The 16,713-nt window shown below is 40.3% G+C and overlaps 1 protein-coding gene across 5 annotated transcripts in view; it reads right to left on the bottom strand.

Moving 5' to 3' along the window:
- Positions 1–14,684, bottom strand: part of KCNC2 (potassium voltage-gated channel subfamily C member 2) — a 199,746-nt gene extending 185,062 nt beyond the window's left edge. For 4 of the 5 annotated variants that reach the window (XR_010411434.1, XM_064590868.1, XM_054506913.2 and 1 more), the window contains exons 1-2: positions 14,191–14,684; positions 12,338–13,037 (exon numbers count right to left, since the gene is read on the bottom strand). Coding sequence is in view for 4 of the 5 variants with exons in the window: in XM_064590868.1 (XP_064446938.1) it covers positions 12,338–13,018 (681 nt within the window). In the remaining variant the exon portion in view is untranslated. Of the gene's footprint in view, positions 1–12,337; positions 13,038–13,634; positions 13,746–14,190 lie in introns of those variants that run through there. The other variant, XM_064590867.1, reaches the window with a different exon arrangement.
- Between the last annotated feature and the right edge of the window lie 2,029 nt (positions 14,685–16,713).

Here is a 16,713-nt window from a genome sequence, read left to right as displayed (position 1 = left end):
GATATTCCCAGTTACAAATCTGCATGCCATTGCTTTGCTAAAATTCCTGCAAAAGCTCCCCCATTACCACCAGAGGAAGGCCAGACCTTCTCAACAGGGCTTACCAAATCTTTCATCCAATCTCAGCTTCTGTCTCCTGCCACATCTCCCCATCCCTTACACAGTGCTGCAGGTGTGCTGAGTTACTCATAGTATCCTGCACCATGCCTTCTTTCCCTTTTAGAACTTCATGAAGGCTTTCTCTCCGTCTGAAAAGTCTGGCTATCTCCTCTTCATCCTCTGGTACCAAGGGAGACATATTTCCCCCAGGAAGTTTTTTCCAACCTTAGCAAGACTATGTTAACCTCCAAAGTACCCCGTGCATGCTTCTCCTAGAGATCTCATGACTTGCACTGTCCCTTCCCTTTTGTTGTTCTTTTCCAGGAGACCACAAGCTTCTTAAAAAGCAGGAAATATACTTTCACCTTGCCAGTCGCAAAATGTGTCTAGTATATAATAGATATGTGTTAGATATTGTTCTAATTAATCACGACTTACTCATGAGGGATAAAACTAAGTACCTACAATTTCCCAGACAGTTATCCAGTATCCACATGAAAAATCTCAGGAACTGGGCACCTGGGTGGCTCGGTCGGTTAAGCGTCTGCCTTCGGCTCAGGTCATGACCCCAGGGTCCTAGGATCGAGTCCTGTGTAGAGCTCCTTGCTCAGTGGGGAGTCTGCTTCTCCCTCACCCCTCCCCCACTCACTTTCTCAATCTTTCTCTCTCTGTCTCTCTCTCTCTCTCTCCCAAATAAATAAATAAAATCTTTAAAAAAAAAAAGAAAAATCTCAGGAACAGATAACTTATATTTTCATGGACTTTCTAAATGCCAGAAAGCTTCCTTAAATTGTGATATTGCAACCACACCATACCCCCCCCAAAAAAAAACTAATGCTTGCCCTCAGGAATGATAATAGATGATGATGATGATGATGATGATGATAGGACTGACATTTATAAAACCAGGTACTATGCTGGATTCTTTTTTTTTTTTAAAGATTTTACTTATTTATTTGAGAGAGAGAATGAGAGAGAGCACATGAGAGGGGGGAGGGTCAGAGGGAGAAGCAGACTCCCTGCAGAGCAGGGAGCCCGATGCGGGACTCGATCCAGGGATTCCAGGATCATGACCTGAGCCGAAGGCAGTCGCTTAACCGACTGAGCCACCCAGGCGCCCACTATGCTGGATTCTTAACATGAATATACTCAGTTCATTCTCATAACAATCCTTTGAGTCAGATACTATTACTACCCAGTCCAGATGAAAAGAAGAAGGCTTAGAGAAGCAACTTGGTGAAAGTTATACAGCAGGCAAGTGATGGAGTCAAGATGCAAACTCAGCCAACTGAGTCTAGCCCTTAGCATTCATTCCCATTTCAAAACCAAATGTCAGGCACTCAGCCAGTCTCTGAACTCTTTGACCCTAAAAATATCTGTAGGAAAATAATAATAATAATAATAATAATAATAATAATAATAATAATAATAATAAATTAAATTCAAAAATAAAAACCTAGTTAATTTTGTTTTAAACTGGTTTTCAGGGGCACCTGGCTGGCTCAGTCAGTAGAGCATGAGACTCTTGATCTCAGGGTTGTGAGTTCAAGCCCCACGTTGAGTGAAGAGATTATTTAAAAATAAAATCTTTAGTAAATAAATAAACAAACAGGTTTCCAAATACATCTGTCCATGGAACTCTTTTGAGGAGCAACCCTCGTCAACATTCTGAAGGACTACAGATCTTTAAAATGCACTTTGGGAAATACCGGTCTAAGGATGATGATTCTAATTCGCTGTTAAATTGTATTTGCTTTTGCAGCAGTCACATCAAAGTTCTCCAGGAGCCAACTACAGCCCCGAAGATATTCACCTGATCTGAATCTTATCTATGTCCCACTGAAGTCAAAGCTCTGGAGTGAGACCCAAGAAGCAAAATTTTAGTCATCAACTTACATTATTTCTAGGCACATCTAAGTCTCAGAACCACTACTTTGGAATAAACTGAAGTAATAGTGTTCAGTCTTGCCCTGGACTGAGCATCTTACATCTCATCAGGAAATCTCCTTTATAAGCCCAGAGGTCTTGTCACTCCAAGTTTCAATCTACCCTACCTCTCAAGCCTCTTCTCCTGCCCTGTGGTCTTTCTATTACCTCTTATCACATGGCATGGTATTCCTCCATGTTTCCAAACTACTCTGTTGACCTTCCCCTGATTGCTGGAAAATATTTATCTTTTGGAAGTTAACTAAAATGTCATCTCCTCTGTGTAGGAAAGTGGGTCCCTCTCCAGTCTGTGTGTTCACACTATACTAGTATCTCTATTATAGTGTTTAATATATCATATTATAACTATGGATCTACGGTCTTTTCAACAGAATACAACTGTCTTAAAGGTAAATGTCAAATTTTAACACATCTTGCATTTTCAGTACAAACTAGTCCTGGCCAATAGCTGAAGCTCAATAATTGTCAGGTGAGAGATTCAAAAGCATTTTAAAGCTTTCGTCTTTGGTTCTTGGTTCTCTTCCAATTTGTTTAGTTAAAAGAGAAATGTAATAATGCCTGGTGACAACATGCTCTTTCATCCACCAATCAACATAAGCCAAGGTAGAGGAAACACAAAAGATTGTTGATGAAAAAACCCAGCACTGAAGCCCACAGTCAACTACTCAAAGCCGAGGAACTGAGACTAGGCACATTACAAATAAAAACTGAACAGCACACTCACAGAAGAAATTGAGGCACTCAGTTAAAGAACCCTGTTTTTGCATTGAGACTAATCAATTTTGAATGTCATTGAAGCTCATTAGTGCATTAAAATATGTTTGATTTCATTAATTTTCTTGAATTTTATACATCTAACATTTTACTCTAAATATCAAAGCACAGTCAACACCATTACAAACCTGGAAATTAAGCATAAGCTCATAAATGTTTACCAATCATGATACAAATGTAATAGTTCTTCAACTTTCATACACCCACTAATCATTTTATATGAGTGTGATAAGTTCACTAAGGTCTGATAATAAAGTTCCAATAGCTTAAAAAACAAAAAACAAAAAAGGATATTTGCTACTTTACATTCTGTTTGCACAAAAAAGGGGACAGCTAAGGCTCTATTCTGTCCACTTGCTAGTCAATTTATATGAAACACAGGTTTCATTAAAGATATTTTAATAACATTCATAATGGCCCTCTCATTGCTTATCTCAAGAGAGAAGCATGATAATTTAAATGATAAATCAAACTATAATAACTGTATTGTTCTGTTTTCCTAAATATAAATTTTATTAATTTTATCCACATTACTCTTGCTATGATTACTCTGCTATTGCTTCCAATACAATTATTCCACAATATTCAGTTTCAGCAAACAGCTTTTTATCAATAAACATAAAAATACCAAATTAAGCAACCCTATGCCTGAATTTCTATTGTATAATTTGCAAACACAGACACAAATTTTACATAATTTCTGAATAGTTTGTGTTTTCATTGAACTCAATCTGACAAACTACTCAAAAAACATTTTATATTGGTCCAAATAGTTTTTGCTTAAACAGGTTGTCTTAAATTTAGAGTTAATAATATTATTTGGATATATTGACAAAATTACTTGAATCACTTTATTTTATTTTAAAATGTGTTTGTATTTTATCATTTAGTGAACAACTTAAAAATTCTGGACAAAGTATTGGTGTAAAGTAAAAGAATGTCTTGGCCAAAAGGTGGCATATTTTCATCTCTGGGACTCTCTCCATAGAGACATCTAAAAGGAGAGAACACTTCCATTGCTGAGACGAAATCACAGAACACTAGCCAAGAAAGGCGATATTGACCTTTGCTTCAATTTTCAAAGATGTAAGCAATGTTGTAAGACACATAAAGAATGGCAAAGCTCTAAGATCTGATAACAAATCACCAGGGTCTTCAAACAAGCAACAAAGAAGACATTACTGAGGTGTCTGCATAGATTTTTCTTAATACATGGAATACTAAGGAAATGTCAGATTACAAAGATGTCCTTTTATTATGAACTTTCTTTTTTTTTTTAAGATTTTATTTATTTATTTGAGAGAGAGAATGAGAGAGAGAGAGAGAGCATGAGGAGGGGAGGGTCAGAGGGAGAAGCAGACTCCTCACTGAGCAAGGAGCCCGATGTGGGACTCGATCCCGACACTCCAGGATCATGACCTGAGCCGAAGGCAGTCGCTTAACCAACTGAGCCACCCAGGCGCCCTTATTATGAACTTTCAAAAGAAAATGTCAGTCAAGTGATTAAGAAATTATGGAGTGTCTTTTTCCCAATACTACCAGTGACATTTTGGCCCAAGTCCTTCATTTTGATTCCTGTAAAATGCATTCTCCCAAACACTCCCCCAAATTTTAATGTTGTTTACATTTCATCACCGTCCAGTAAGCACCACCAATGACTTAAGTATCCACTGAAGAAAGGCTACAGGAAAAGTTCTTCTGCTCCGTATTTACTGACCTCACAACAACATCCAATCTCATTTGCAGATCTTAACAACAGCTCCAAATATCTTTCACTCCACTGATTCACCAGTTACTCCGTGTGAAATCACCATAATCTGGTTAATTACATGTGAGAAGACAATGCTCTATAAAATACATTAACCACTACCAATAGACTGAACTAGGTTTGCACTGACAAATTCCAAAGATGATAAATCAAGTAAGAGTAGAAAACATATTATAAAAGACACACACACAGACACACAAAGGGATAAAGGGAAATAATAGGAGGTAAATGCATAAACAGGTTAGTTATGAGGCTTGAAAGGTAGTAGAACAGTGAGATCTAGAACTGGTAGAGAAGGCAGCGATGGAAGGCTGCATCTGACTTGGGATCTGGAAATAAAGTGAATACATAAAACAGTAACAATTTCCCTGCTATTATTGAACAATAGGACATAGAAGAGGGCAGACGCTCCCCATACTATTCCTAACATGCTTGCTACTTACTAAGAACTAAAATTTGTGCATCTGATGTTAAACACAGTCCAGACTAAGCAACTGAGATTGAATGGGAAGAATAGCATAAGTCAGAAGATCTAAATTCTAGCCTTGCTACCGTCACAGCTAGCCACAACTATGAACAAGTAAGCTGTCTCACCAGTGAATTAAGGCAGTTGTGCCAGGTAATCACCAGTTTCCTCCCAGTTCTGTGCCTCATGAATACCAGAAGTCTGTCATATATGCCAGTAATCAGTCTCATTAAAAGAGCATATATTTTGGATGGATGTGCATAATACACACACACATGCACACACACACTAATATTCTCAAATCAAACTTTTAACCCATATTCCTACAAATCTCTTCCATTGCTTAACCATATTAAAATTTTACAAACATATTCCCTGAGTATGTATCTATGACAGTGTATGTATTAATGACAATGAATGTAAATATGTATATCTTTTTATGTAAATATACATATCTTGAAATAGAAAAACTATCTTCCCAAAAGAGAAATATGGAATCCTATAATACATATATACATTTACCTTGAAATATTCTTCATTAATGAGTACATTAAAATATAAATTTATTTGAAGTGTGCTAGACAGCATACAGTTCTCTATGCTCATTCTGATAGAATGAGTTATGAAAGAGATTAGAGCTGAATAATTTGACATTATTTTGTGAACACTTAGATGTGTTAGGCATATCTGTAAATCCTCAAGTGAATAAGACTTTCCCTTCTGTATAAGATACAGGAAAGGGAAAAGGATGGGGTCTTTGACAAGGCACTTTTCAAATGGAAATAAAACTGAGATTATCTAATCAGTTATCCTTGTGGTGGATGGATATACACCTGCACTGAAATTTAGATTTAGGAAATGACAGAGCCAATCATCTTTATGGGTTTCATGACAGAGCCACAGCAAAATGATTTCCTGAGATCAATATGTGGTTGAGGAAAAGCTGTTTTCAATGGAAACAGGAAGCTAGGCGCTAACCTGTTTCTATGGTAACCAGAGCAGCAGCTACCCAACAGCTGTAGGAAAAAAAGGGCAGAAAGTTATAAGCGTAAAAAAAACAAACACAAAAAAATCAATACTGGTTTACCTCATTAGTGTAATGGTCCTTAGAGTACAATCACAATGAGGGCAGACATTTTGTTCCTCAACCCCCCCACTACCAGGGGTTTTTAGCAATTAGTATCATTATTTTTCCTCCAAACCTCAAAATCTAAGAGCTGGAAAGAAGTTTGGATACTAGCTAGTCAATGTGTCATTCCCATTTTCTTTTGTTCAGAATAAATCAAAGGAAATCAAGACTCAAGGAAATGAAGTAAATTCTCCAAGGTCCCACAGCTGGTTTGTAAAATCTAGGTTAGTGCATACATCTCATATATCCCACCCCAGACAGTTTTCCAATGCTACTTCCATATATTCTCAACTCTTGCTCTCTCGTCCTCCCAAACACCCACATTTTAGTCACTTTCTGTGAAACTATTGACTACATAATATTAAAATTAATCACCACCATTCAACCTATAAGATATACATATATACACACAACAGAAAAGATAGCACTGTTTTTATATATATGGGGAGGAGAGACTGCCCTTCTAAAAAAAAGCCCCTTCATATTTCAAAAAGAATTGAATTAAGTTTGTATAATATATTGATGGTTATTGTTGAGACTATGTTGCCACTATGTATCTCCTTCTGGAGATCCGTGTTGCTTTTATTAGTCCTTTAGAGCCCTTACCATTTCATTTGGACATATTTTTAAAGGTTACCATAATAAAAGTATATGACTCAGAAGTTCAAAAAATATGAGACTTTACTGCATTTACTTTTTTTTTTGTAGTAGTAGTAAAAATAAGTGATAATGATATACATTTTCAAATAGGAAAGGTTGACCTGCATTTCTATATAAGCCTACACATTCTTTATTTTCAGTTGCTTTGAAAATAAGCTTCTTGACAGAGAATTTCCTTGACTCTGATTCGTTTTGTCAACTCAAGTCTACAAATGAGCACTTAACAAAATATCACAGAAAAAAAGGTCATACCTGATCTGTCCAACTACATTCACTTTTGGCATACCTAATGCCCAGCAACGGATCAAATCGCCTAGTTTGCGATCAAATACACAACTCAAAATACAATTTTCTAATGAACTTCCTTGATTCTTTTAATGATGTATTTAATTAGGTACTCTCTGAACCTATCCAATACTCAGAATATAAGCAAAAATTAAATTAATCTGTGATCTGTACAATTAGTGGCCTGAAAAGGGTCAAAAGTTATTTAGATATTCATATGCGCAAATGCAAAAACACCATACTACTTACAGCAGACTTTTTTCAGAGATCCGAAGTTTGGATTTGCACTGCCATATAACTGACCATGACCTTTAATTAAAATGGAAGGTATGAAGACACGTGACCACACCCTAAATAGTTTGGTTGTTTTGTATAAGTACAGCCTTCATCACATTCTCCAATAATATTGCAAAGACAGAGCCTATAAATCACCTTACAAACAGAAAAATCAAGATCAAAACAGCCTAACACTTTCATAATAAGAAAAAGACTAACAATATCTTATCATCATTTCTAAATAGAATGTTTTCCTTAATGTGTCAGGCAATATTCCCATTTGAGTTGTTTTTGTTGTTGTTTGTTTTTTGAGGAAAATTTATCTTTAACATCTCTGGAATTTTTTTGCATTTCTTAATTTAATAATGTTTTTAAGAAATGTTTCATTATAAATAGGGTGGTAAGCTTACTGAGGGCAAAGGACTATATCTTCTCCATTCATTCCCAGTAACTTCCATAGTTGAGTGACTGCATAACCAATATTTGTTGACTAAATAAATATTCTAAAATTTGTAATAACTGACAACAATATTATATGAACAAGCTGTATTTGGCCGATAATTCTTTGAATTGGAGCAATATTTACAAAAGAAAAATTAATACTTTTTTCTTTAATCTTAAAATATGCCTCAATTACCCTTACTTTAATTTTTTTTAAATTAAATTGTACATTTTAAGCTAGCAAGTGGTTATTTAGATCATTTCTTTACTATTTTGTTTTGTGGTTTGAGGAAGAGGAAAAAATGATCTGTAAAAAGTAAATAAAGTATGTGCAATTCTGAATCCAATTCTATATGTTGAAATTTGAATTTTAATAGTTTTGAGGAGTATATTTTAATAATGCTGTGGAAATAAACCAATTTAAAATGCTAATGAAGTGAAGATTTTCAAGATTAAAAAAATGATGGATTCACTATCACAACCCATGTATGATTCAGGATGATCTGCACATAATGATATATTAGATAAAGATCCAGAGAATGTATATAAAATGATCTAGACCCAAAGACCAAAAAGCCAACATCTTAAATGTGGTTCCATAGCAGTTATTCTTTTTACTGTTTAGGGGCACCTGAGTGGCTCGGTCGGTTGAGGATCTGACTTTTGGTTTCAGCTCAGGTCATGATCTTATGGTCATGGGATCGAGCCCCAGTATAGGGCTCTGTACTCATCAGGGAGTCTACCTCAGATTCTCTCTCTCTCCCTCCGACTCACTCTCTCCCTCTCTCTTAAATAAATAAATAAAATTCTAAATAAATAAATAAATAAATAATAAAATAAAATGCTCTTTTAAATTAAAAAAATGTCCTATCAGCTAACCAACTATATACAAGTCACCAAGGAAGAGCCACCCTGTAAAGTAGAACCTAATTCAATCACCTTCACTCCTCCCAAAAAATAAGTAAAAAGAAGAGAGATAAGGAGAACTTAGAACAGCTCTCAGCTCTTTAATATAGGGAGGAAATTATTTAAAATATTTTGATTCTAGTATTTTGCCTTTATCTTATTTTTTTAACTTCTAAATAATCTAGAAGTTCTATCAAAGAATTTCTGCTTGACACCCGTCTACTTACCTATGATCTAATGTTTTCAGAGGAAAGCACATACAAGCTTCATTTCCCTCTTAAGCTTAGATATTAAATTGGAAAGATACAATGCATAACATTTTCACAAATACATCTAGGCATCCTTGATTTTTGCTATTTGTAAATATCACTCAATGGCATCAACAGCATAATCTCTCCTTTTCTTTCCTGATCTCATTTTCTCCAGAACAGGTTTCCATGACAACTTATATGTGATTTTTTTTATAAATTTCTATTTTGGAATACTATTCTTAAGGATAAGAATTCATTTAAGTATAAATATAAACTTACTTACCAAGTTAACCTGGACAATCTTGACCTTTCAAATATGTATTTACATCATAAATATAAAGCAATAGAAGCGGGAAATGCCAACCAAAACAGAAAGCAAAAATACAATGTTATAAAATTAAGTTAATTATCCCGTTCCTATCACTGTTGTTTCAGTGTGGCACTTAAGATCATAAAGGTTAGAAATAAAACACTTCTACTATATAATTGAGTCAATCTCCTCAATATTGGGAAAAGATAAAGATGATGATGACAGGTATAACAAACTGAAAAAGGAATTCAGACAGTTAAAAATGTTCATCTCAAGTATATCAATAAAAGATGAACTAATGTAAAAAAAAGTAAAGAGGGTTTATAAAAGTTAAATACTTAACTTCTATTAAGAACGAGACTTGTGGCAGTAAGACCACAGCTGAAGTTACCTATAAATTACCACACTTGATAATTGATTTATGTCTTCTAGAATCATGTCCGTGCAAAATATAATTTCATCCTGTGACCTCCCAATGTAATTCTATTTATCAAACTAGTCAGATAACATTAAGTCAGGCCATCATCTGAACTAAGAGTTCATATAAAAATATTAAATCACATTTAAGTAGAACGGCAACTTCTGATTACTCTTTTTTAGGCAACCCCTAATAATTTGAAAAGGGATTTCCCTGAAGACAAGTCCCATAGATGTTAGCCAGTCTAAAAGAAAGAAAAACACTACACATCGACTGGTCAATAAAAATGCAAAGTTCAAACAGGGTTCAAGAAGTCAATTTGAATTCCATATTTTCACTCTAATGTTGGGCAGTGAAGGGTAAAAATTCTACCAGTCAAAGTCCTGGAATACATAAATTTTTTAAAAAGTCATAGATGACCTTTCAAAGTTCAAATTCTAGGAAGTGTCTTATGCTGCATTAAATCTCAAGAGCAACATGATCTGCGGAGATTTCATAAGCCAGTCAGTTATAATCAGTGGTTGTGGTAAAGAAGGACCTGGGGAGGATGTCATGAGACCTCCAGCATAATTTTGGATCTGCTATTAACTTGCTGTATGACCTTGGCCATCACTTAGCATCTGCAGTCCTCATTTTCCTCATCTATAAAATAAAGGGTCTTCATAAAGTGACCTCAAGGAAAATTTCCAGGTCTGTGATTCTCAGCTGATTCTGCTTCTAATGGCTCTTTGACCTTGTGTTAATCTCTAATATATCTGTGTTCTTTCCTCACCTGAAATGGATGCATACCAAACTCTTAATATTGTTACAATGAAATCTTAGTAAGATTTTTTAAAAACTATTTTCAAGTTAATAATCTACCCTTTGACCAATAATCAATAAAATCAATTTCCATAGCAATAATAAAAATTGAATACCATCATAAAGTTTTTGCTATGCAATCTAGCCTACAATAAAAGACATTATATTATCATGAGGAAAGATAATAAAACGTTCTGTCTCTTTTATAGCGCGCTATCTGGAAAAGAAAAATCACACGATGAGCTTAAAAACAAATTCAGATTATCTTTTTAGCCACCAAGTGGAAAGAGCACTGTGGCACTCAGCTGGAATTGAAAAAAACACAGATGTAATTGTCATGAGTCTGTGATTTAACTTAAGTAAATACGCACTTGTTTTTGTTTTTGCTTTAAATCCAACTGTTGCTGAATTTATAGAATGGTCTTAAAAGGAAGATATCAGAGTTGAAGTTATTGATTCTATATTCAAATATAATAATGTGGACATACTAAAATTTATGTATGCATTTAAATGCTAGAACCAACAGAGGAGCAATGCTTGAAATTGTCTCTTTCATATTCTATTTCAAACTGAAAACAAAACATATCCTCAGCCTTCCAAAGTGGTATCAAAAACACATCTTCTGAGAAGTTATTAGATTGACAGCTGCACAATATCTCAGATGCAGAGACTTCTAACATACAGAAGAAGACAATAATGAGGATGGAGCCAAAGTGAGGCTGCCTAGGGGGTATTTTTTCTGGGCGTCAGAAGCAAACCAGAAACATGCAGTCGCAAAGATTTAACTAAATACACTACTCCATTCTTGTGTATAATTAAACACCATTCACATACTGTATAATTTTCGGTTATTTATATTTCTTTTATTTCCTTTAAACTGGAGAAACTATTATTGGTAACTTTTACAGTCCCTTCATGGGATTCTGAAGAATTAATTGGGAGTGTCAAGGACTAAATTTAAACTGTCATTCAAGCTAGAAACTGAAAAGCAAAATTGAGGACGGAGTCACAATCTAAAGAGTAAAATAAAGTTTGCAACAATCTAAATTACCCAGATTTAGACAACTGGACTAAACTAGCATCAAAGTGACCGATTCACATTCAACCTGTAAGGAACATAGATACAGCCCAAGGCGGAAAGGACCAGACTCCACAATTCAATGTGCAGGTGGGCTCTCTGGTCAACTCACTGGGACAAACAATTCAGCAGTTTTCTCCTTTGGAAGGAGATTCTCTTCACAAAATGACCCCCCCTCCCCCCAGCGCACACCCTCTCCCCACCCAGCCACCTACTAGATTCCATTTCCCCACCTCTGTCTTCAGATTAGATCCCTAATTGGAGCCAATGCTTTGAGTCAGATGTGAAGGAGTGTCAGGCCTCACTGAAAATGTCAAATCGTGATGACCTGAAGAAACATCCAAACTAAAGGAAAAGTTGGAACAAAAGAGTCAGGAAAAAAAGAATCAGGACGAAGCACGACACCAGTTTCAGGACAAGGTTCCAGACAGACTTGCTTCCCGAGAGGTCGATATTTGCCCTTTAGCTCCCATCTGCTAAAGTAAATCTCAGTTTGAGTGGAGGAGGAGAAGAGGAGGATGAAGGGGACGGACCGGGAGGATGGCAGCCAGGGTCTCTGAGTTTACCTGACACCAGATGGGCTTCTAATCTCCTCCTTAGGGAGCCCTGTTCTCTTCTCCCGCCCACCCCCTCCCGCGTCCCAGAGGCCTTTGATGGAAAAGAGCAGAAAATTGGGGAAGGAGTTGGAGGGGCTGGAGCAGCAGGGAAGGGGGCGGTTCTGGCCTTACCCTGGCGGCTCTGGACGAGTAGGGGTCCTCGAAGAGGGCCCACATGCGGGGCTGCAGCCTCTTCCAGCGGCCAGACTTGCCGTCGGGGCCCCCCAGGCCCGCGGCGTCCTCGATGCCCAACCTCTTGGCCGCCAGGTCGTCGTCGTCGCCGGGGTCGCCGCCGATGAGGTCGGGGGTCTCGAAGATGTCGAGCGCCTCCTCGGCGTCGCGGTGCTGCCGGTAGGTCATCCAGCAGCAGGGCTCCACGTCCGTCTCGTCGATGCCCCAGAAGGCCAGCTCCTCCTCGAAGAGCGGCCCGCACACGTCGGCGGGGCAGTGCAGCTTGCCCGTGCGGTAGTAGTTGAGCACATAAGCGAAGACGCCCGGGTGCCGGTCGAAGAAGAACTCGCGGCCGCCCCCGGGGTGGTCGCCGCCGCCTCGGGGACTGCAGTTGCCCGCGCCGCCCTCAAAGCAGCCGCCCGGCCCGGGGGACAGTGGGGGCGGTCGCGGCGGCGGCGAGAGCGAAGGGGGCGACGGCTGCAGCTTGTCGCCCGCCGCCGTCAGGCAGTCGCCCTGGGGCTCCGAGGCGGCGAGAAGGGCCAGGCGCGTCCCAGGCAGGGTCTTGAGGGTGCTGCGGTAGGTTTCGTGCCGGGTGCCCCCGACATTGAGGATCACCCTCTCGTTGTTCTCGATCTTGCCCATCTCTGTGGCTCAGACATGACTGGGGGGAGGCGAACACAGCGCCCAGTTAAAGATCTCGGCCGTCAGAGCCGCACCATGACCCCCGCCCCCACTCCGAGCCCGAGTCCCAGGATGCCGGCTTGGAGACAGGCGAGGGGCAACTGGCCCCCCCAGAAGGAGATGCGCGCCCAGCCCCGTCCCCGCCTCAAGCAGCACACCTTCCCCAGGCTTCCAGAACACCGAGGAAAGTGGTCCCAGCCCCCCTGACCTTCCAGGACACCTTTCCTGCCTCACCCCTTTCTCCCCTTCCTCTGATCTCTCCTACTTCATCTTTTCACCCTTCACCCTCCCTCCCCTCCGTCCCCTCTCAAGAGAACCTGCTTCTAGGCCCGAACCCCCACTCCTCTCCTCTGCTCGCCCCAAAGCCCTTATCTCTACTTCCTAGACCTTTCTCCTCCTCTCTTGCTCCTTACTCTCCCCCTGCCCTGGCCCCTCTGCTCCCCTCCCCTAAACCCTCTTTCCTCCTTCCTTGGCCTGGAGGCAGTTCCCTTAGCCAAGGAGTTTCTCCGCTGAGGCAACTTGGCAGTGTTGGGTGAGAGCCCCCAGTCGGGCGGGAGAGCCCCCATTCCACGCGTACCCTCGGTACTCGGGACGGCTCGCAGCGCCCTGGCACTCGGGGAGTGCCCTTTGCGTGCCCTGTTCTCGGTTCACTCCCCCTCTCCCTCACGGACCAGGCAAAAAGACTGAACGCTCCCTGCTGTTGCCTTTCACCAAGGAGACCTGTGACTAATTTCCTGATCCAATTTCCTTTTCAGATTATTACTGTTGTTGTTGTTGTCAATATTATTATTACTTGGGAAAGGAAACCACTAACTAGGTTCCATTTTTGAGAATACGAATGATCAGTGCATCCCACCCCATCCCCCTTCCCAAGAAAAACAAACGCCTGGGGGATGCAGAGTGGGGGGGTTGCTTTCTAGGAGGGGCGAGGCCCTGGGAAAAGCCGCTGGAGGCACACCCCCCGGATCCCTGAGCTGACAGTGTCCCCGTTTCCAGTCTCCCAGCCACCTCTCCCCAGGGCTTCACCTCCACATTCCCATTGCGGAACGGGAGGGGGGTGGGGGGATGCCTGTCTGCAGGGTCACCATGCCCTTCCCGGCAAATCACCCCCTTTCCCTCCCGCCCCCAGATACCTTAACGAGACCGACAGAAAAGTGGTTCTGCTTTGGTTTCCGAGTGGACGAGGTTCTCCGGGCAGCCGGACTGAGTCCTGACACCCAGCCGAGCCGCCCTTCTCCAACGAGAAACTACTTGTTGGCGTTTTCCGGGTTCAGGTGGTTGGGCCGCTTCTCGGGGCGCTGGGGTCGCGGAGCCAGCCCCCGCCGGCCGCCGGCCGCGCTCCCCGCCTTCATTCTGCGAGCTGCCGGCTCGCCCCGCGCCAACCTCCGCGCCCCGAGTCACCATCGCGCAGGGCTGGGCAAACCATGGAGCTCGGGGCGGGTCCAGCCGGCGCTCCGCGACCCCGCCGGGAGCCGGCACAGCGGCTGGCCGCGGCCACAGCGGAGCTGACCGGAGGTCAGGAGGGCTCACCCACTGGAAGGGGAAGTCCCCCGGCTCCGACCCGGACCTGCAGGTTTTGTTTCTCCCCCGAAAGCAGCCGCTGCTAGAGCTGTCCCTTCCGCACCACTCGCCGTCAACCACCCGCGCCAGAGCACAGAGCTCAGGAAAGGGTGGGTGGGTGGGTGGGTCTGGGGAAGCTCTCTTGTACCAACCAGGTTCATATATTTTTCTTCCGTGAAGCTCTATCCCCACCCTCTCTGGAGCTTCTGCCTGCCTTGTTTACACCCCACTCTCCACACCCTTTCTCTTCCCACTGCCCCACCCCTCCCAACAAGTGAGAGAGCATCTCTAAGACCAATTCCTTTTTTTTTTTTTTCCTTAATGACAGCTGATGGGAGAGATAGGTCTACTTACAGGTGACAAGTGAGTCTTGTTTCTCGCGTCTTACACATGGCTCTGGCTTGCTCTTTCCAGTCAAATGTAGGTCTCCAGTCACCACATCATGGTTATATAAAACAAAACAAGTTTAAAAAGTTTATTCCAGGAACATAATGCTCTAGCAAGTGAAAATTCAGGTTTCTTTATCAGAAGCAACAGAGGCGAGCTACAGATATCCAAGTACCAAAGCAATTATCTAATTAGCCAATTTCTTCCTCTCAAATTTTTATTGGGCCTTGTATTAGTTTGTTAGGACTACCATAACAAAGTACCACAAACTGGACTGTTTAAACAGCAGAAATTTATGATCTCACAGTTCTGGAGGCAAAAGGTAGAAATTAAGGTGTGGTCAGGATTGGTTCCTTCTGAGGGCTGTGAGAACTGAACCTATTCCAGGCCTCTGTCCTTGGCTTGCAGATGGCATTCTTAGCCCTGTGTCTCTTCACATCATTTTCCCTCTATGCATGTCTGTGTATCCCTTTTTATGTAAGAACACTTGTCATAACAAATTAGAGCCCACCTTAATGACTTCATTTTGACTTGATCACCTCTGTAAAGACCCTATCTCCAAAATAAGGTCACACCCTGAGGCCCTGGAGGCTAGGACTCCAACATCTTTCTGTTTTGGTGGGGGGAGGAGGATGGTGCTGGGACACAGTTCAACCCATACCATTTCACACCACCAAACAGAGCATGTGTTTTTGTGTCTGTATGTATATTGAGAGAGAGAGAGAGAGAGAGAGACTCTATTCCACAGGTATAGCTTGAAAGGATCGAAATCCGTGGAGTAGGTAAAACACCAGGTTGTACATGGGAAGAAGTCTCTTTGAAAAACATATCAATATTGACACCGTGATTGAGAAAGTGCAAGAGTTATGAATTACTATATAAGAAAGTTTTCACAATATATAGGACTGTAAGGTGGACAGTTAAATATAAACAGTTCCTTAAGAGAACACCTATCTGTTAGGACAGTAGATCATTAAAAGTAAAGAACTAAAAAGTGTCTGGAAGGTTATTAATGTCTAGGAAACCAATGTAAGATAATATGATATGTATCCACTCATAAGAAATATACTAACAGTGTGTCAGTCCATGTGTGGTAATAACCTCAGGAACAGCTATATGGACCCAGCCTTGTGACAACAGAAATTTGCCTTTACTAACACACACACACACACACACACACACACACACACAAGTGTAAAGCTTAACTGCTGAGGGGGTGATTCTAGTTTAGTACTATTATCAATCTCTGAGGCATTTCTTAAAATAAGTGATAGTAAATTTCAACTGCCAGAAAATTTCCAAAGAAAAATTATATTCAAATTATAACATACATTCTCATATTATCTAGATGGTTCCTTATATAGCTTAATGTAAATTCAATAGGGAGAAAAAGGCATATGGTTTGCTTCAAAATAAATTAGCAATAGTAAGTGTAGTAACAGAAGCATTTATAATAATAGATAACATTTACTGAGATCTTACTATGTGCAAAATGTTTTACATGAATTACCCCTTTTAATTTAAATGGAGGAAATATTCACATTAAATTATAAGACTTCCAGAAAGATAACTCATACAGATGGCAGAACTCAATAATGGAAGCCTTTAGCTTGATAAAATTAAATTTGTATTATGAGGGATCTACAGAGAAACCAAAGGGGGGGTGGGGAATGCTGCAAAAGACTCATGGAAGGGAAATGAGAAAACAA

The sequence above is a fragment of the Mirounga angustirostris genome, unplaced genomic scaffold, assembly GCF_029215605.1.
Source record: "Mirounga angustirostris isolate CCGP_5_RB_7025 unplaced genomic scaffold, mMirAng1.0.hap1 SCAF_5, whole genome shotgun sequence".
NCBI lineage: Eukaryota > Metazoa > Chordata > Mammalia > Carnivora > Phocidae > Mirounga > Mirounga angustirostris.
Note: the sequence above shows the minus strand (reverse complement) of the source record. Positions and strands in the feature narration are given on the sequence as shown.